The sequence below is a fragment of the Oncorhynchus masou genome, unplaced genomic scaffold (assembly GCF_036934945.1).
Source record: "Oncorhynchus masou masou isolate Uvic2021 unplaced genomic scaffold, UVic_Omas_1.1 unplaced_scaffold_2106, whole genome shotgun sequence".
In the NCBI taxonomy this organism is placed as follows: Eukaryota; Metazoa; Chordata; class Actinopteri; order Salmoniformes; family Salmonidae; genus Oncorhynchus; species Oncorhynchus masou.
Window position 1 is genome coordinate 61030 of NW_027008585.1, and position 22449 is coordinate 83478.

The 22449-nt window shown below is 46.5% G+C and overlaps 1 protein-coding gene across 1 annotated transcript in view; it reads right to left on the reverse strand.

Moving 5' to 3' along the window:
• The window catches only part of LOC135532913 (neurotrypsin-like), a gene marked incomplete at its 5' end in the record, with an annotated part of 40049 nt that extends 18392 nt beyond the window's left edge, over window positions 1-21657 (reverse strand). The window contains 2 exons of the mRNA XM_064960344.1: window positions 20104-20226; window positions 21458-21657. Coding sequence (XP_064816416.1) covers window positions 20104-20226; window positions 21458-21657 — 323 coding nt within the window. The remainder of the gene's footprint in view (window positions 1-20103; window positions 20227-21457) is intronic.
• Window positions 21658-22449: the final 792 nt, after the last annotated feature.

The window sequence follows — 22449 nt, forward strand, 5'->3', positions numbered from 1 at the left end:
GTCCCCCCTACTCTGGGTGACAGACCATCAGATCCACAGTCCCCCTACTCTGGGTGACAGACCATCAGATCTACAGTCCCCCTACTCTGGGTGACAGACCATCAGATCTACAGTCCCTCCTACTCTGGGTGACAGACCATCAGATCTACAGCAGAACACATTAAACAGGACACAGTCCCCCCTACTCTGGGTGACAGACCATCAGATCTACAGTCCCTCCTACTCTGGGTGACAGACCATCAGATCTACAGTCCCCCTACTCTGGGTGACAGACCATCAGATCCACAGTCCCCCTACTCTGGGTGACAGACCATCAGATCCACAGTCCCCCTACTCTGGGTGACAGACCATCAGATCCACAGTCCCCCCCTACTCTGGGTGACAGACCATCAGATCCACAGCAGAACACATTAAACAGGACACAGTCCCCCCTACTCTGGGTGACAGACCATCAGATCCACAGTCCCCCTCTACTCTGGGTGACAGACCATCAGATCTACAGTCCCTCCTACTCTGGGTGACAGACCATCAGATCTACAGCAGAACACATTAAACAGGACACAGTCCCCCCTACTCTGGGTGACAGACCATCAGATCTACAGTCCCCCCTACTCTGGGTGACAGACCATCAGATCTACAGTCCCTCCTACTCTGGGTGACAGACCATCAGATCCACAGCAGAACACATTAAACAGGACACAGTCCCCCCTACTCTGGGTGACAGACCATCAGATCTACAGTCCCCCCTACTCTGGGTGACAGACCATCAGATCCACAGTCCCCCCTACTCTGGGTGACAGACCATCAGATCTACAGTCCCCCCTACTCTGGGTGACAGACCATCAGATCCACAGTCCCCCTACTCTGGGTGACAGACCATCAGATCCACAGCAGAACACATTAAACAGGACACAGTCCCCCCTACTCTGGGTGACAGACCATCAGATCTACAGTCCCCCTACTCTGGGTGACAGACCATCAGATCTACAGTCCCCCCTACTCTGGGTGACAGACCATCAGATCCACAGTCCCCCTACTCTGGGTGACAGACCATCAGATCTACAGTCCCCCTACTCTGGGTGACAGACCATCAGATCCACAGTCCCCCCTACTCTGGGTGACAGACCATCAGATCCACAGTCCCTCCTACTCTGGGTGACAGACCATCAGATCCACAGTCCCCCCTACTCTGGGTGACAGACCATCAGATCTACAGTCCCTCCTACTCTGGGTGACAGACCATCAGATCCACAGTCCCCCTACTCTGGGTGACAGACCATCAGATCTACAGTCCCCCTACTCTGGGTGACAGACCATCAGATCCACAGTCCCCCCTACTCTGGGTGACAGACCATCAGATCCACAGTCCCCCCTACTCTGGGTGACAGACCATCAGATCCACAGTCCCCCCTACTCTGGGTGACAGACCATCAGATCTACAGTCCCCTCTACTCTGGGTGACAGACCATCAGATCCACAGTCCCCCCTACTCTGGGTGACAGACCATCAGATCCACAACAGGACACAGTCCCCCCTACTCTGGGTGACAGACCATCAGATCTACAGTCCCCCCTACTCTGGGTGACAGACCATCAGATCCACAGTCCCTCCTACTCTGGGTGACAGACCATCAGATCCACAGTCCCCCCTACTCTGGGTGACAGACCATCAGATCCACAGTCCCCCTACTCTGGGTGACAGACCATCAGATCCACAGTCCCCCTACTCTGGGTGACAGACCATCAGATCCACAGCCCCCCTACTCTGGGTGACAGACCATCAGATCTACAGCAGAACACATTAAACAGGACACAGTCCCTCCTACTCTGGGTAACAGACCATCAGATCTACAGTCCCCCCTACTCTGGGTGACAGACCATCAGATCCACAGTCCCCCTACTCTGGGTGACAGACCATCAGATCTACAGTCCCCCTACTCTGGGTGACAGACCATCAGATCCACAGTCCCCCCTACTCTGGGTGACAGACCATCAGATCCACAGTCCCCCTACTCTGGGTGACAGACCATCAGATCTACAGTCCCCCCTACTCTGGGTGACAGACCATCAGATCCACAGTCCCTCCTACTCTGGGTGACAGACCATCAGATCTACAGTCCCCCCTACTCTGGGTGACAGACCATCAGATCCACAGTCCCCCTACTCTGGGTGACAGACCATCAGATCCACAGTCCCCCTACTCTGGGTGACAGACCATCAGATCTACAGTCCCCCTACTCTGGGTGACAGACCATCAGATCTACAGTCCCCCCTACTCTGGGTGACAGACCATCAGATCCACAGTCCCCCCTACTCTGGGTGACAGACCATCAGATCTACAGTCCCCCTACTCTGGGTGACAGACCATCAGATCCACAGTCCCGCCTACTCTGGGTGACAGACCATCAGATCCACAGCAGAACACATTAAACAGGACACAGTCCCCCCTACTCTGGGTGACAGACCATCAGATCTACAGTCCCCCCTACTCTGGGTGACAGACCATCAGATCTACAGCAGAACACATTAAACAGGACACAGTCCCCCCTACTCTGGGTGACAGACCATCAGATCTACAGTAGGACACATTAAACAGGACACAGTCCCCCTACTCTGGGTGACAGACCATCAGATCTACAGTCCCCCTACTCTGGGTGACAGACCATCAGATCTACAGCAGAACACATTAAACAGGACACAGTCCCCCTACTCTGGGTGACAGACCATCAGATCTACAGTCCCCCTACTCTGGGTGACAGACCATCAGATCTACAGTCCCTCCTACTCTGGGTGACAGACCATCAGATCCACAGTCCCCCCTACTCTGGGTGACAGACCATCAGATCCACAGTCCCCCCTACTCTGGGTGACAGACCATCAGATCTACAGTCCCTCCTACTCTGGGTGACAGACCATCAGATCCACAGTCCCTCCTACTCTGGGTGACAGACCATCAGATCCACAGTCCCCCCTACTCTGGGTGACAGACCATCAGATCCACAGTCCCCCCTACTCTGGGTGACAGACCATCAGATCTACAGCAGAACACATTAAACAGGACACAGTCCCCCCTACTCTGGGTGACAGACCATCAGATCCACAGTCCCCCCTACTCTGGGTGACAGACCATCAGATCCACAGTCCCCCCTACTCTGGGTGACAGACCATCAGATCTACAGTCCCCCTACTCTGGGTGACAGACCATCAGATCCACAGTCCCCCTACTCTGGGTGACAGACCATCAGATCCACAGTCCCCCCTACTCTGGGTGACAGACCATCAGATCTACAGTCCCCCCTACTCTGGGTGACAGACCATCAGATCTACAGTCCCTCCTACTCTGGGTGACAGACCATCAGATCTACAGTCCCCCCTACTCTGGGTGACAGACCATCAGATCTACAGCAGAACACATTAAACAGGACACAGTCCCCCCTACTCTGGGTGACAGACCATCAGATCCACAGTCCCCCCTACTCTGGGTGACAGACCATCAGATCTACAGTCCCCCCTACTCTGGGTGACAGACCATCAGATCTACAGCAGAACACATTAAACAGGACAAAGTCCCCCCAACTCTGGGTGACAGACCATCAGATCTACAGTCCCCCTACTCTGGGTGACAGACCATCAGATCCACAGTCCCCCTACTCTGGGTGACAGACCATCAGATCCACAGTCCCCCTACTCTGGGTGACAGACCATCAGATCCACAGTCCCCCTACTCTGGGTGACAGACCATCAGATCCACAGCAGAACACATTAAACAGGACACAGTCCCCCTACTCTGGGTGACAGACCATCAGATCCACAGTCCCCCCTACTCTGGGTGACAGACCATCAGATCCACAGTCCCCCCTACTCTGGGTGACAGACCATCAGATCCACAGTCCCTCCTACTCTGGGTGACAGACCATCAGATCCACAGTCCCCCCTACTCTGGGTGACAGACCATCAGATCCACAGCAGAACACATTAAACAGGACACAGTCCCCCCTACTCTGGGTGACAGACCATCAGATCCACAGTCCCCCCTACTCTGGGTGACAGACCATCAGATCTACAGTCCCCCCTACTCTGGGTGACAGACCATCAGATCTACAGTCCCTCCTACTCTGGGTGACAGACCATCAGATCTACAGCAGGACACATTAAACAGGACACAGTCCCCCCTACTCTGGGTGACAGACCATCTGATCCACAGTCCCCCCTACTCTGGGTGACAGACCATCAGATCCACAGCAGAACACAGTCCCCCCTACTCTGGGTGACAGACCATCAGATCTACAGCAGGACACATTAAACAGGACACAGTCCCCCTACTCTGGGTGACAGACCATCAGATCCACAGTCCCCCCTACTCTGGGTGACAGACCATCAGATCTACAGTCCCCCCTACTCTGGGTGACAGACCATCAGATCCACAGTCCCCCTACTCTGGGTGACAGACCATCAGATCTACAGTCCCCCTACTCTGGGTGACAGACCATCAGATCTACAGTCCCCCCCTACTCTGGGTGACAGACCATCAGATCCACAGTCCCCCCTACTCTGGGTGACAGACCATCAGATCCACAGTCCCCCTACTCTGGGTGACAGACCATCAGATCTACAGTCCCCCTACTCTGGGTGACAGACCATCAGATCCACAGCAGAACACATTAAACAGGACACAGTCCCCCCTACTCTGGGTGACAGACCATCAGATCCACAGTCCCCCTACTCTGGGTGACAGACCATCAGATCCACAGTCCCCCTACTCTGGGTGACAGACCATCAGATCTACAGTCCCCCCTACTCTGGGTGACAGACCATCAGATCTACAGTCCCTCCTACTCTGGGTGACAGACCATCAGATCTACAGTCCCCCTACTCTGGGTGACAGACCATCAGATCCACAGTCCCCCTACTCTGGGTGACAGACCATCAGATCTACAGTCCCCCCTACTCTGGGTGACAGACCATCAGATCCACAGTCCCCCTACTCTGGGTGACAGACCATCAGATCCACAGTCCCCCTACTCTGGGTGACAGACCATCAGATCCACAGTCCCCCCTACTCTGGGTGACAGACCATCAGATCCACAGTCCCCCTACTCTGGGTGACAGACCATCAGATCCACAGCAGAACACATTAAACAGGACACAGTCCCCCCTACTCTGGGTGACAGACCATCAGATCCACAGCAGAACACATTAAACAGGACACAGTCCCCCTACTCTGGGTGACAGACCATCAGATCTACAGTCCCCCTACTCTGGGTGACAGACCATCAGATCTACAGTCCCCCTACTCTGGGTGACAGACCATCAGATCCACAGTCCCCCTACTCTGGGTGACAGACCATCAGATCCACAGTCCCCCCTACTCTGGGTGACAGACCATCAGATCCACAGTCCCCCCTACTCTGGGTGACAGACCCATCTACAGCAGAACACATTAAACAGGACACAGTCCCCCCCTACTCTGGGTGACAGACCATCAGATCCACAGCAGAACACATTAAACAGGACACAGTCCCCCCTACTCTGGGTGACAGACCATCAGATCCACAGTCCCCTCTACTCTGGGTGACAGACCATCAGATCTACAGTCCCTCCTACTCTGGGTGACAGACCATCAGATCTACAGCAGAACACATTAAACAGGACACAGTCCCCCCTACTCTGGGTGACAGACCATCAGATCTACAGTCCCTCCTACTCTGGGTGACAGACCATCAGATCCACAGCAGAACACATTAAACAGGACACAGTCCCCCCTACTCTGGGTGACAGACCATCAGATCCACAGCAGAACACATTAAACAGGACACAGTCCCCCCTACTCTGGGTGACAGACCATCAGATCCACAGTCCCCTCTACTCTGGGTGACAGACCATCAGATCTACAGTCCCTCCTACTCTGGGTGACAGACCATCAGATCTACAGCAGAACACATTAAACAGGACACAGTCCCCCCTACTCTGGGTGACAGACCATCAGATCTACAGTCCCTCCTACTCTGGGTGACAGACCATCAGATCCACAGCAGAACACATTAAACAGGACACAGTCCCCCTACTCTGGGTGACAGACCATCAGATCTACAGTCCCCCCTACTCTGGGTGACAGACCATCAGATCTACAGTCCCCCTACTCTGGGTGACAGACCATCAGATCCACAGTCCCCCTACTCTGGGTGACAGACCATCAGATCTACAGTCCCCCTACTCTGGGTGACAGACCATCAGATCTACAGTCCCCCTACTCTGGGTGACAGACCATCAGATCCACAGTCCCCCCTACTCTGGGTGACAGACCATCAGATCCACAGTCCCCCTACTCTGGGTGACAGACCATCAGATCCACAGCAGAACACATTAAACAGGACACAGTCCCCCTACTCTGGGTGACAGACCATCAGATCTACAGTCCCCCCTACTCTGGGTGACAGACCATCAGATCTACAGTCCCCCCACTCTGGGTGACAGACCATCAGATCCACAGTCCCCCCTACTCTGGGTGACAGACCATCAGATCCACAGTCTCCCCTACTCTGGGTGACAGACCATCAGATCCACAGTCCCCCCTACTCTGGGTGACAGACCATCAGATCTACAGTCCCTCCTACTCTGGGTGACAGACCATCAGATCCACAGTCCCCCTACTCTGGGTGACAGACCATCAGATCTACAGTCCCCCCTACTCTGGGTGACAGACCATCAGATCCACAGTCCCCCTACTCTGGGTGACAGACCATCAGATCCACAGTCCCCCCTACTCTGGGTGACAGACCATCAGATCCACAGTCCCCCTACTCTGGGTGACAGACCATCAGATCCACAGTCCCCCTACTCTGGGTGACAGACCATCAGATCCACAACAGGACACAGTCCCCCCTACTCTGGGTGACAGACCATCAGATCTACAGTCCCCCCTACTCTGGGTGACAGACCATCAGATCCACAGTCCCCCCTACTCTGGGTGACAGACCATCAGATCCACAGTCCCCCCTACTCTGGGTGACAGACCATCAGATCCACAGTCCCCCCTACTCTGGGTGACAGACCATCAGATCTACAGTCCCCCTACTCTGGGTGACAGACCATCAGATCCACAGTCCCCCCTACTCTGGGTGACAGACCATCAGATCCACAGTCCCCCCTACTCTGGGTGACAGACCATCAGATCTACAGCAGAACACATTAAACAGGACACAGTCCCTCCTACTCTGGGTGACAGACCATCAGATCCACAGTCCCCCTACTCTGGGTGAAAGACCATCAGATCTACAGTCCCCCTACTCTGGGTGACAGACCATCAGATCTACAGTCCCCCCTACTCTGGGTGACAGACCATCAGATCCACAGTCCCTCCTACTCTGGGTGACAGACCATCAGATCTACAGTCCCCCTACTCTGGGTGACAGACCATCAGATCCACAGTCCCCCTACTCTGGGTGACAGACCATCAGATCCACAGTCCCCCCTACTCTGGGTGACAGACCATCAGATCCACAGTCCCCCTACTCTGGGTGACAGACCATCAGATCTACAGTCCCCCTACTCTGGGTGACAGACCAACAGATCTACAGTCCCCCCTACTCTGGGTGACAGACCATCAGATCCACAGTCCCCCTACTCTGGGTGACAGACCATCAGATCCACAGTCCCCCTACTCTGGGTGACAGACCATCAGATCCACAGCAGAACACATTAAACAGGACACAGTCCCCCTACTCTGGGTGACAGACCATCAGATCCACAGTCCCCCTACTCTGGGTGACAGACCATCAGATCTACAGTCCCCCTACTCTGGGTGACAGACCATCAGATCCACAGGCCCCCCTACTCTGGGTGATAGACCATCAGATCCACAGTCCCCCCTACTCTGGGTGACAGACCATCAGATCCACAGTCCCCCTACTCTGGGTGACAGACCATCAGATCTACAGTCCCCCTACTCTGGGTGACAGACCATCAGATCCACAGGCCCCCCTACTCTGGGTGACAGACCATCAGATCCACAGCAGAACACATTAAACAGGACACAGTCCCCCTACTCTGGGTGACAGACCATCAGATCTACAGTCCCCCTACTCTGGGTGACAGACCATCAGATCCACAGTCCCCCTACTCTGGGTGACAGACCATCAGATCCACAGTCCCTCCTACTCTGGGTGACAGACCATCAGATCCACAGTCCCCCTACTCTGGGTGACAGACCATCAGATCTACAGTCCCCCTACTCTGGGAGACAGACCATCAGATCCACAGTCCCCCCTACTCTGGGTGACAGACCATCAGATCTACAGTCCCCCCTACTCTGGGTTACAGACCATCAGATCCACAGTCCCCCCTACTCTGGGTGACACACCATCAGATCCACAGTCCCCCCTACTCTGGGTGACAGACCATCAGATCTACAGTCCCCCCTACTCTGGGTGACAGACCATCAGATCTACAGTCCCCCTACTCTGGGTGACAGACCATCAGATCCACAGTCCCCCCTACTCTGGGTGACAGACCATCAGATCTACAGCAGAACACATTAAACAGGACACAGTCCCCCTACTCTGGGTGACAGACCATCAGATCTACAGTCCCCCCTACTCTGGGTGACAGACCATCAGATCCACAGTCCCCCCTACTCTGGGTGACAGACCATCAGATCTACAGTCCCCCCTACTCTGGGTGACAGACCATCAGATCCACAGTCCCCCCTACTCTGGGTGACAGACCATCAGATCTACAGTCCCTCCTACTCTGGGTGACAGACCATCAGATCTACAGTCCCCCCTACTCTGGGTGACAGACCATCAGATCTACAGTCCCCCCTACTCTGGGTGACAGACCATCAGATCTACAGCAGAACACATTAAACAGGACACAGTCCCTCCTACTCTGGGTGACAGACCATCAGATCCACAGTCCCCCCTACTCTGGGTGACAGACCATCAGATCTACAGCAGAACACATTAAACAGGACACAGTCCCTCCTACTCTGGGTGACAGACCATCAGATCTACAGCAGAACACATTAAACAGGACACAGTCCCTCCTACTCTGGACCGTTTGCTTTACGATCTGATAGAATATCTCGTTGTTCTCCAGTAGATCGGTGGTTAATTGACCTGTTGTATCTTTAGGAGTGACGATATCATGTCCATATTCCTGCCTCTACATCTGTGTGTGTGTGTGTGTGTGTGTGTGTGTGTGTGTGTGTGTGTGTGTGTGTGTGTGTGTGTGTGTGTGTGTGTGTGTGTGTGTGTGTGTGTGTGTGTGTGTGCTTCTACGTGTGTATGCCATCTCTATTACAGCAGTATTGAAAGGTGACACTTCAAATTCGGAAGTCCCCCATTTAGACTGAGTGTCGACCTGCAGAGATATAACGGCCTGCTAAAACTGCTCTGGGCTTAAACGGACAATCTAGGATTCGACAAAACAATCCTGTCACTTTTAAAATGTCCAAAAATGGATGTCCCAGTCCCAGATTGCTCCTTTAATATTTATCAGAATCTGATCAGTCAACTGTAGAACCAGGGAATATCAGAACCTGATCAGTCAACCTTAGAACCAGGGAATATCAGAACCTGATCAGTCAACCGTAGAACCAGGGAATATCAGAACATGATCAGTCAACTGTAGAACCAGGGAATATCAGAACCTGATCAGTCAACCGTAGAACCAGGGAATATCAGAACCTGATCAGTCAACCGTAGAACCAGGGAAAATCAGAACCTGATCAGTCAACCGTAGAACCAGGGAATATCAGAACATGATCAGTCAACTGTAGAACCAGGGAATATCAGAACCTGATCAGTCAACCGTAGAACCAGGGAATATCAGAACCTGATCAGTCAACTGTAGAACCAGGGAATATCAGAACCTGATCAGTCAACTGTAGAACCAGGGAATATCAGAACCTGATCAGTCAACTATAGAACCAGGGAATATCAGAACCTGATCAGTCAACTGTAGAACCAGGGAATATCAGAACCTGATCAGTCAACTGTAGAACCAGGGAATATCTGAACCTGATCAGTCAACTGTAGAACCAGGGAATATCAGAACCTCATCAGTCAACTGTAGAACCAGGGAATATCAGAACCTGATCAGTCAACTGTAGAACCAGGGAATATCAGAACCTGATCAGTCAACTGTAGAACCAGGGAATATCAGAACCTGATCAGTCAACTGTAGAACCAGTGTATATCAGAATCTGATCAGTCAACTGTAGAACCAGGGAATATCAGAACCTGATCAGTCAACTGTAGAACCAGGGAATATCAGAACCTGATCAGTCAACTGTAGAACCAGGTAATATCTGAACCTGATCAGTCAACTGTAGAACCAGTGTATATCAGAATCTGATCAGTCAACTGTAGAACCAGGGAATATCAGAACCTGATCAGTCAACTGTAGAACCAGGTAATATCTGAACCTGATCAGTCAACTGTAGAACCAGTGTATATCAGAATCTGATCAGTCAACTGTAGAACCAGGGAATATCAGAACCTGATCAGTCAACTGTAGAATCAGGTGTATAATCTCTAGTCTAAATTATAAAGTACTTCAAAGGGCTGGTTTCCCCAGATACATACAGATGAACCCTAATTCTGGACCATCATTTCAATAGATGCTTGTGAAAATGTGTTTAATTAAATCCAGGACAAGGCTTAACAACAATATTGAACATATTGAATTACTTTATGTATCTTTATCTGAATCAGAAATTAACACTGAACTAACATATAAAATGTAACATTTAAAGTGTTGGATCCATGTTTCATGATCACAGATCTTTTCCATTCACACAAAAAGCTTCTCTCTCTCGAATGTTGTGGACTAATGTGTTTTACATCCCTGTTCGTGAGCATTCATCCACCTGACAGGTGTGGCATGTCAAGAAGCTGATTAAACAGCATGATCATGACACCGGTGCACCTTGTGCTGAGGACAATAAAAGGCCAGTTTTGTCAGACATGACGATGCCACAGATGTCTCAGGTTTTGAGTGCAATTGTCTTGCTGATTGCAGGAACGTCCACCAGAGCTATTTCCTGATAATTGAATGTTCATTTTTCTACCGTAAGCCGCCTCCTCTAACATCGTTTTAGAGAATTTGGCAATATGTCCAACCGGCCGCCTCACAACCGCAGACCACGGGTAACAACGCCAACCCAGTACTCACCAGACATGTCACCCATTGAGCATGTTTGGGATGCTCTGGATCGACGTGTACGACAGCGTGTTCCAATTCCCGACAATATCCAGCAACTTCGCACATCCATTAAAGAGGAGTGTCTGTCTAATGAATTTATTCCAATTTGCAGATATAAACTGTTACTCAGTACAATGTATATTCTTTGTTCAGTTGCATGTGTAGCTTTCCAGAGTGGGAACTGGTTTTGGGAACTGGTTTGAGGGAACTGGTTTTGGGAACTGGTTTTGGGAACTGGTTTTAGGAAACTGGTTTTAGGAGCTGGTTTTGGGAACTGGATTTAGGGAACTGGTTTTAGGAACTGGTTTTAGGAAATGGTTTTGGAGAACTGGTTTTAGGGAACTGGTTTTAGGGACTGGTTTTAGGGAACTGGTTTTAGGAACTGGTTTTAGGAACTGGTTTTAGGGAACTGGTTTTAGGAACTGGTTTTGGGAACTGGTTTTAGGGAAACTGGTTTTAGGGAACTGGTTTTAGGTAACTGGTTTTAGGAACTGGTTTTAGGAACTGGTTTTAGGGAGCTGGTTTTAGGGAACTGGTTTTAGGAAACTGGTTTTGGGAACTGGTTTTGGGAACTGGTTTTAGGGAACTGGTTTTAGGAACTGGTTTTAGGAACTGGTTTTGGGAACTGGTTTTGGGAACTAGTTTTGGGAACTAGTTTTGGGAACTGGTTTTAGGAACTGGTTTTAGGAACTGGTTTTAGGAACTGGCTTTGGGAGCTGGTTTTAGGGAACTGGTTTTGAGAACTGGTTTTAGGGAACTGGTTTTAGGAACTGGTTTTAGGGAACTGGTTTTAGGGAACTGGTTTTAGGAACTGGTTTTAGGAACTGGTTTTAGGGAACTGGTTTTAGGAAACTGGTTTTAGGAACTGGTTTTGGGAACTGGTTTTAGGGAACTGGTTTTAGGAACTGGTTTTCGGAACTGGTTTTAGGGAACTGGGTTTAGGGAACTGGTTTTAGGATCTGGTTTTAGGAACTGGTTTTGGGAACTGGTTTTAGGGAACTGGTTTTAGGAACTGGTTTTAGGGAACTGGTTTTAGGAACTGGTTTTAGGAACTGGTTTTAGGAAACTGGTTTTAGGAACTGGTTTTAGGGAACTGGTTTTAGGGAACTGGTTTTGAGAACTGGTTTTAGGATCTGGTTTTAGGAACTGGTTTTAGGAACTAGTTTTAGGGAACTGGTTTTAGGAACTGGTTTTAGGGACTAGTTTTGGAGAACTGGTTTTAGGGACTGGTTTTAGGAACTGGTTTTAGGGACTGGTTTTAGGAACTGGTTTTAGGGAACTGGTTTTAGGGAACTGGTTTTAGGGACTGGTTTTATGAACTGGTTTTAGGGAACTGGTTTTAGGGAACTGGTTTTGGGAACTGGTTTTAGGGACTGGTTTTGGGAACTGGTTTTAGGGAACTGGTTTTAGGGAACTGGTTTTAGGAAACTGGTTTTAGGAACTGGTTTTGGGAACTGGTTTTAGGGAACTGGTTTTAGGAACTGGTTTTAGGAACTGGTTTTGGGAACTGGTTTAAGGGAACTGGTTTTAGGAACTGGTTTTGGGAACTGGTTTTAGGAACTGGTTTTAGGAACTGGTTTTAGGAGCTGGTATTGGGAAACTGGTTTTAGGGAGCTGGTTTTGGGAACTGGTTTTAGGGAGCTGGTTTTAGGGAACTGGTTTTAGGGAGCTAATTTTGGGAACTGGTTTTAGGAACTGGTTTTAGGGAACTGGTTTTAGGAACTGGTTTTAGGGAGCTGGTTTTGGGAACTGGTTTTAGGAACTGGTTTTAGGAACTGGTTTTAGGGAACTGGTTTTAGGGAGCTGGTTTTGGGAACTGGTTTTAGGAACTGGTTTTAGGGAACTGGTTTTAGGAACTGGTTTTAGGAAACTGGTTTTAGGAACTGGTTTTGAGAACTGGTTTTAGGGAACTGGTTTTAGGAAACTGGTTTTAGGGAACTGGTATTAGGAAACTGGTTTTGGGAACTGGTTTTGGGAACTGGGTTTTGGGAACTGGTTTTAGGAAACTGGTTTTAGGAACTGGTTTTAGGAACTGGTTTTGAATGCTTCTGCTGGTATTTCTCTCTAATCGAGAAACACTGAGACAGAAATGCACTCTGGCACACTGTGTGAGTGTGTGTGTGAGTGGAGTGCAAGAATGTGTGTGTGTGTGTGAGTGAGTGAGTGAGTGAGTGAGTGAGTGAGTGAGTGAGTGAGTGTGTGAGTGTGTGTGTGGGTGGGTGAGTGTGAGAATGTGTGTGTGAGTGAGTGTGTGTGGGTGAGTGTGAGAATGTGTGTGTGAGTGTGACCTGATCTGTCTCTGGTTTCTCATAACAAACTCAAACATTTGAAAATATCCCAGATAAAATCTGTAGAGGGGCTGAGAGACACAGTATTCACATCGAACTCAGATCATCATATGCAACATGGAGATATGCATCACACTCAAAATTGGCTACCCCCAATTTAACCTCACACACCCACACACACACACACACACACACACACACACACACACACACACACACACACACACACACACACACACACACACACACACACACACACACACACACACACACACACACACACACACACACACACGAATGATGAATGTTGTGGTGTCTGTCTCTCTAAACTAGAGGTTGATGAAGTGACTAGATGAATGTTGTGTTGTCTGTCTCTCTAAACTAGATGTTGATGAAGTGACTAGATGAATGTTGTGTTGTCTGTCTCTCTAAACTAGATGTTGATGAAGTGACTAGATGAATGTTGTGTTGTCTGTCTCTCTAAACTAGATGTTGATGAAGTGACTAGATGAATGTTGTGGTGTCTGTCTCTCTAAACTAGAGGTTGATTGACTAGATGAATGTTGTGTTGTCTGTCTCTCTAAACTAGATGTTGATGAAGTGACTAGATGAATGTTGAGGTTGTGTTGTCTGTCTCTCTAAACTAGATGTTGATTAACTAGATGCATGTTGTGGTGTCTGTCTCTCTAAACTAGATGTTGATGAAGTGACTAGATGAATGTTGTGGTGTCTGTCTCTCTAAACTAGATGTTGATGAAGTGACTAGATGAATGTTGTGGTGTCTGTCTCTCTAAACTAGATGTTGATGAAGTGACTAGATGAATGTTGAGGTTGTGTTGTCTGTCTCTCTAAACTAGATGTTGATGAAGTGACTAGATGAATGTTGTGGTGTCTGTCTCTCTAAACTAGAGGTTGATGAAGTGACTAGATGAATGTTGTGTTGTCTGTCTCTCTAAACTAGATGTTGATGAAGTGACTAGATGAATGTTGTGTTGTCTGTCTCTCTAAACTAGATGTTGATGAAGTGACTAGATGAATGTTGTGTTGTCTGTCTCTCTAAACTAGATGTTGATGAAGTGACTAGATGAATGTTGAGGTTGTGTTGTCTGTCTCTCTAAACTAGATGTTGATGAAGTGACTAGATGCATGTTGTGGTGTCTGTCTCTCTAAACTAGATGTTGATGAAGTGACTAGATGAATGTTGTGGTGTCTGTCTCTCTAAACTAGATGTTGATGAAGTGACTAGATGAATGTTGTGGTGTCTGTCTCTCTAAACTAGATGTTGATGAAGTGACTAGATGAATGTTGAGGTTGTGTTGTCTGTCTCTCTAAACTAGATGTTGATGAAGTGACTAGATGAATGTTGTGGTGTCTGTCTCTCTAAACTAGAGGTTGATGAAGTGACTAGATGAATGTTGTGTTGTCTGTCTCTCTAAACTAGATGTTGATGAAGTTTAGATGAATGTTGTGTTGTCTGTCTCTCTAAACTAGATGTTGATGAAGTGACTAGATGAATGTTGTGTTGTCTGTCTCTCTAAACTAGATGTTGATGAAGTGACTAGATGAATGTTGTGGTGTCTGTCTCTCTAAACTAGAGGTTGATGAAGTGACTAGATGAATGTTGTGTTGTCTGTCTCTCTAAACTAGATGTTGATGAAGTGACTAGATGAATGTTGAGGTTGTGTTGTCTGTCTCTCTAAACTAGATGTTGATGAAGTGACTAGATGCATGTTGTGGTGTCTTCTCTAAACTAGATGTTGATGAAGTGACTAGATGAATGTTGTGGTGTCTGTCTCTCTAAACTAGATGTTGATGAAGTTAGATGAATGTTGTGGTGTCTGTCTCTAAACTAGATGTTGATGAAGTGACTAGATGAATGTTGAGGTTGTGTTGTCTGTCTCTCTAAACTAGATGTTGATGAAGTGACTAGATGAATGTTGTGGTGTCTGTCTCTCTAAACTAGAGGTTGATGAAGTGACTAGATGAATGTTGTGTTGTCTGTCTCTCTAAACTAGATGTTGATGAAGTGACTAGATGAATGTTGTGTTGTCTGTCTCTCTAAACTAGATGTTGATGAAGTGACTAGATGAATGTTGTGTTGTCTGTCTCTCTAAACTAGATGTTGATGAAGTGACTAGATGAATGTTGAGGTTGTGTTGTCTGTCTCTCTAAACTAGATGTTGATGAAGTGACTAGATGCATGTTGTGGTGTCTGTCTCTCTAAACTAGATGTTGATGAAGTGACTAGATGAATGTTGTGGTGTCTGTCTCTCTAAACTAGATGTTGATGAAGTGACTAGATGAATGTTGTGGTGTCTGTCTCTCTAAACTAGATGTTGATGAAGTGACTAGATGAATGTTGAGGTTGTGTTGTCTGTCTCTCTAAACTAGATGTTGATGAAGTGACTAGATGAATGTTGTGGTGTCTGTCTCTCTAAACTAGAGGTTGATGAAGTGACTAGATGAATGTTGTGTTGTCTGTCTCTCTAAACTAGATGTTGATGAAGTGACTAGATGAATGTTGTGTTGTCTGTCTCTCTAAACTAGATGTTGATGAAGTGACTAGATGAATGTTGTGTTGTCTGTCTCTCTAAACTAGATGTTGATGAAGTGACTAGATGAATGTTGTGGTGTCTGTCTCTCTAAACTAGAGGTTGATGAAGTGACTAGATGAATGTTGTGTTGTCTGTCTCTCTAAACTAGATGTTGATGAAGTGACTAGATGAATGTTGTGTTGTCTGTCTCTCTAAACTAGATGTTGATGAAGTGACTAGATGCATGTTGTGGTGTCTGTCTCTCTAAACTAGATGTTGATGAAGTGACTAGATGCATGTTGTGGTGTCTGTCTCTCTAATCTAGATGTTGATGAAGTGACTAGATGAATGTTGTGGTGTCTGTCTCTCTAAACTAGATGTTGATGAAGTGACTAGATGAATGTTGTGGTGTCTGTCTCTCTAAACTAGATGTTGATGAAGTGACTAGATGAATGTTGAGGTTGTGTTGTCTGTCTCTCTAAACTAGATGTTGATGAAGTGACTAGATGCATGTTGTGGTGTCTGTCTCTCTAAACTAGATGTTGATGAAGTGACTAGATGAATGTTGTGTTGTCTGTCTCTCTAAACTAGATGTTGATGAAGTGACTAGATGAATTTTGTGGTGTCTGTCTCTCTAAACTAGATGTTGATGAAGTGACTAGATGAATGTTGAGGTTGTGTTGTCTGTCTCTCTAAACTAGATGTTGATGAAGTGACTAGATGAATGTTGTGGTGTCTGTCTCTCTAAACTAGATGTTGATGAAGTGACTAGATGAATGTTGAGGTTGTGTTGTCTGTCTCTCTAAACTAGATGTTGATGAAGTGACTAGATGAATGTTGTGGTGTCTGTCTCTCTAAACTAGATGTTGATGAAGTGACTAGATGAATGTTGTGGTGTCTGTCTCTCTAATCTAGATGTTGATGAAGTGACTAGATGAATGTTGTGGTGTCTGTCTCTCTAATCTAGATGTTGATGAAGTGACTAGATGAATGTTGTGTTGTCTGTCTCTCTAATCTAGATGTTGATGAAGTGACTAGATGAATGTTGTGGTGTCTGTCTCTCTAAACTAGATGTTGATGAAGTGACTAGATGAATGTTGAGGTTGTGTTGTCTGTCTCTCTAATCTAGATGTTGATGAAGTGACTAGATGAATGTTGTGGTGTCTGTCTCTCTAAACTAGATGTTGATGAAGTGACTAGATGAATGTTGAGGTGTCTGTCTCTCTAAACTAGATGATGATGAAGTGACTAGATGAATGTTGTGGTGTCTGTCTCTCTAATCTAGATGTTGATGAAGTGACTAGATGAATGTTGTGGTGTCTGTCTCTCTAATCTAGATGTTGATGAAGTGACTAGATGAATGTTGTGTTGTCTGTCTCTCTAATCTAGATGTTGATGAAGTGACTAGATGAATGTTGTGGTGTCTGTCTCTCTAATCTAGATGTTGATGAAGTGACTAGATGAATGTTGTGGTGTCTGTCTCTCTAAACTAGATGTTGATGAAGTGACGAGATGAATGTTGTGGTGTCTGTCTCTCTAAACTAGATGTTGATGAAGTGACTAGATGAATGTTGTGGTGTCTGTCTCTCTAAACTAGATGTTGATGAAGTGACTAGATGAATGTTGAGGTTGTGTTGTCTGTCTCTCTAAACTAGATGTTGATGAAGTGACTAGATGAATGTTGTGGTGTCTGTCTCTCTAAACTAGATGTTGATGAAGTGACGAGATGAATGTTGTGTTGTCTGTCTCTCTAAACTAGATGTTGATGAAGTGACGAGATGAATGTTGTGGTGTCTGTCTCTCTAAACTAGATGTTGATGAAGTGACTAGATGAATGTTGTGGTTGTGTTGTCTGTCTCTCTAAACTAGATGTTGATGAAGTGACTAGATGAATGTTGTGTTGTCTGTCTCTCTAAACTAGATGTTGATGAAGTGACCTAGATGAATGTTGTGTTGTCTGTCTCTCTAAACTAGATGTTGATGAAGTGACTAGATGAATGTTGTGGTTGTGTTGTCTGTCTCTCTAAACTAGATGTTGATGAAGTGACTAGATGCATGTTGAGGTGTCTGTCTCTCTAAACTAGATGTTGATGAAGTGACTAGATGAATGTTGTGTTGTCTGTCTCTCTAAACTAGATGTTGATGAAGTGAACAGATGAATGTTGTGGTTGTGTTGTCTGTCTCTCTAAACTAGATGTTGATGAAGTGACTAGATGAATGTTGTGGTTGTGTTGTCTGTCTCTCTAAACTAGATGTTGATGAAGTGAGTAGATGAATGTTGACGTGTCTGTCTCTCTAAACTAGATGTTGATGAAGTGACTAGATGAATGTTGAATTGTCTGTCTCTCTAAACTAGATGTTGATGAAGTGAACAGATGAATGTTGTGGTGTCTGTCTCAACCACGGTCTGGTTTGAGTTACCTCTTAAAGCAGTGAGGTGAGTTACCTCCTAAAGCAGTGAGGTGAGTTACCTCTTAAAACAGTGAGGTGAGTTACCTCTTAAAGCAGTGAGGTGAGTTACCTTTTAAAGCAGTGAGTTGAGGTGAGTTACCTCTTAAAGCAGTGAGGTGAGTTACCTCTTAAAGCAGTGAGTTGAGGTGAGTTACCTCTTAAAGCAGTGAGCTGAGGTGAGTTACCTCTTAAAGCAGTGAGGTGAGTTACCTCTTAAAGCAATGAGCCGTGGTGAGTTACCTCTTAAAGCAGTGAGCTGTGGTGAGTTACCTCTTAAAGCAGTGAGCTGAGGTGAGTTACCTCTTAAAGCAGTGAGCTGTGGTGAGTTACCTCTTAAAGCAGTGAGGTGAGTTACCTCTTAAAGCAGTGAGGTGAGTTACCTCTTAGAGCAGTGAGGTGAGTTACCTCTTAGAGCAGTGAGGTGAGTTACCTCTTAAAGCAGTGAGCTGTGGTGAGTTACCTCTTAAAGCAGTGAGGTGAGGTGAGTTACCTTTTAAAGCAGTGAGCTGAGGTGAGTTACCTCTTAAAGCAGTGAGGTGAGTTAACTCCTAAAGCAGTGAGGTGAGTTACCTCTTAAAGCAGTGAGGTGAGTTACCTCTTAAAGCAGTGAGCTGAGTTACCTCTTAAAGCAGTGAGGTGAGTTACCTCTTAAAGCAGTGAGCTGAGGTGAGTTACCTCTTAAAGCAGTGAGGTGAGTTACCTCTTAAAGCAGTGAGCTGTGGTGAGTTACCTCTTAAAGCAGTGAGGTGAGGTGAGTTACCTCTTAAAGCAGTGAGCTGTGGTGAGTTACCTCTTAAAGCAGTGAGGTGAGGTGAGTTACCTTTTAAAGCAGTGAGGTGAGTTACCTCTTAAAGCAGTGAGGTGAAGTGAGTTACCTCTTAAAGCAGTGAGGTGAGGTGAGTTACCTCTTAAAGCAGTGAGCTGTGGTGAGTTACCTCTTAAAGCAGTGAGTTGAGGTGAGTTACCTCTTAAAGCAGTGAGGTGAGTTACCTCTTAAAGCAGTGAGGTGAGTTACCTTTTAAAGCAGTGAGTTGAGGTGAGTTACTTCTTAAAGCAGTGAGGTGAGTTACCTCTTAAAGCAGTGAGGTGAAGTGAGTTACCTCTTAAAGCAGTGAGGTGAGTTACCTCTTAAAGCAATGAGCTGTGGTGAGTTACCTCTTAAAGCAGTGAGCTGTGGTGAGTTACCTCTTAAAGCAGTGAGCTGTGGTGAGTTACCTCTTAAAGCAGTGAGCTGTGGTGAGTTACCTCTTAAAGCAGTGAGCTGAGGTGAGTTACCTCTTAAAGCAGTGAGCTGTGGTGAGTTACCTCTTAAAGCAGTGAGCTGTGGTGAGTTACCTCTTAAAGCAGTGAGCTGTGGTGAGTTACCTCTTAAAGCAGTGAGCTGTGGTGAGTTACCTCTTAAAGCAGTGAGCTGAGGTGAGTTACCTCTTAAAGCAGTGAGCTGTGGTGAGTTACCTCTTAAAGCAGTGAGGTGAGTTACCTCTTAAAGCAGTGATCCGGGGTTGAGTTACCTCTTAAAGCAGTGAGGTGAGTTACCTCTTAAAGCAGTGAGGTGAGGTGAGTTACCTCTTAAAGCAGTGAGCTGAGGTGAGTTACCTTTTAAAGCAGTGAGCTGTGGTGAGTTACCTCTTAAAGCAGTGAGCTGAGGTGAGTATCCAACAGGAGCTGATGAGAGTCGCTCCACACACCAACCTTCCGTCCCCCCGAGAGCCTCTGAGACGCACCGCAGCCTGCCATGGCCAGCCTCCCCTACACACACACACACACACACACACACACACACACACACACACACACACACACACACACACACACACACACACACACACACACACACACACACACACACACACACACACACACACACACACCACACACAAAAAAACTAATGAGGGTTAGACACGGACAACCAATTACAACACCCAGCATACAACATACACGGATACTAGAACTACAACACCCGACATACACGGATACTAGAACTACAACACCCAACATACACAGATACTGGAACTGCAACACCCAACATACACGGATACTAGAACTACAACACCCAACATACACAGATACTAGAACTACAACACCCATCAGACACTCATACTAGAACTATAATAACATATCTGGATTATATTAAACTACAACACCCAACATACACACATACTAGAACTACAACACCCATCAGACACTCATACTAGAACTACAACACCCATCAGACACTCATACTAGAACTATAATAACATATCTGGATTATATTAAACTACAACACCCATCAGACACTCATACTAGAACTACAACACCCATCAGACACTCATACTAGAACTACAACACCCATCAGACACTCATACTATAACTACAACACCCATCAGACACTCATACTATAACTACAACACCCATCAGACACTCATACTAGAACTACAACACCCATCAGACACTCATACTAGAACTACAACACCCATCAGACACTCATACTATAACTACAACACCCATCAGACACTCATACTAGAACTATAATAACATATCTGGATTATATTAAACTACAACACCCAACATACACACATACTAGAACTACAACACCCATCAGACACTCATACTAGAACTATACTAACATATCTGGATTATATTAAACTACAACACCCAACATACACACATACTAGAACTACAACACCCATCAGACACTCATACTAGAACTACAACACCCATCAGACACTCATACTAGAACTATAATAACATATCTGGATTATATTAAACTACAACACCCAACATACACACATACTAGAACTACAACACCCATCAACACACCAGTATATATATGTAGTTCTCTCCTTACCTCAGTGAGTTCTCTCCTCTTATGATTCTGAACTATATTAAACTACAACACCCATCAACACACGAGATCAACTAGCTACACACAGTATTTATACAGTATATATATATATATATATATATATATGTATTTAAATATACCTCTCTCTCTCCTTACCTCAGTGAGTTCTCTCCTCCTATGATTCTGCGTTGGCGTGTATGTATCAGCCTCAACCCACAGACAGGATCTGACACAGACTCCACCGTACCTAACACAGACAGACAGTTAGTATCTAACACAGACAGACAGTTAGTATCTAACACAGACAGACAGTTAGTATCTAACACAGATAGGAACTGACACAGACTCCACCGTACCTAACACAGACAGACAGTTAGTATCTAACGCAGACTCCATGGTACCTAACACAGACAGACAGTTAGTATCTAACACAGACAGACAGTTAGTATCTAACACAGACAGACAGTTAGTATCTAACACAGATAGGAACTGACACAGACTCCACCGTACCTAACACAGACAGACAGTTAGTATCTAACACAGACAGACAGTTAGTATCTAACACAGACAGACAGTTAGTATCTAACACAGATAGGAACTGACACAGACTCCACCGTACCTAACACAGACAGACAGTTAGTATCTAATGCAGACTCCACGGTACCTAACACAGACAGACAGTTAGTTTCTAACACAGACAGACAGTTAGTATCTAACACAGACTCCACTGTACCTAACACAGACAGACAGGAACGTTAGTTTAGTACCTAACACAGACAGGACCGTTAGTATCTAACACAGACTCCACCGTATCTAACACAGACAGGAACGTTAGTATCTAACACAGACAGGACCGTTAGTATCTAACACAGACTCCACCGTATCTAACACAGACAGGAACGTTAGTATCTAACACAGACAGGACCGTTAGTATCTAACACAGACTCCACCGTATCTAACACAGACAGGACCGTTAGTACCTAACACAGACAGGATCTGACACAGACTCCACCATACCTAACACAGACAGGAACGTTAGTACCTAACACAGACTCCACCATACCTAACACAGGAACGTTGGTTTAGTACCTAACACAGACAGACAGGAACATTAGTTTAGTATCTAACACAGACAGGGACGTCAGTAT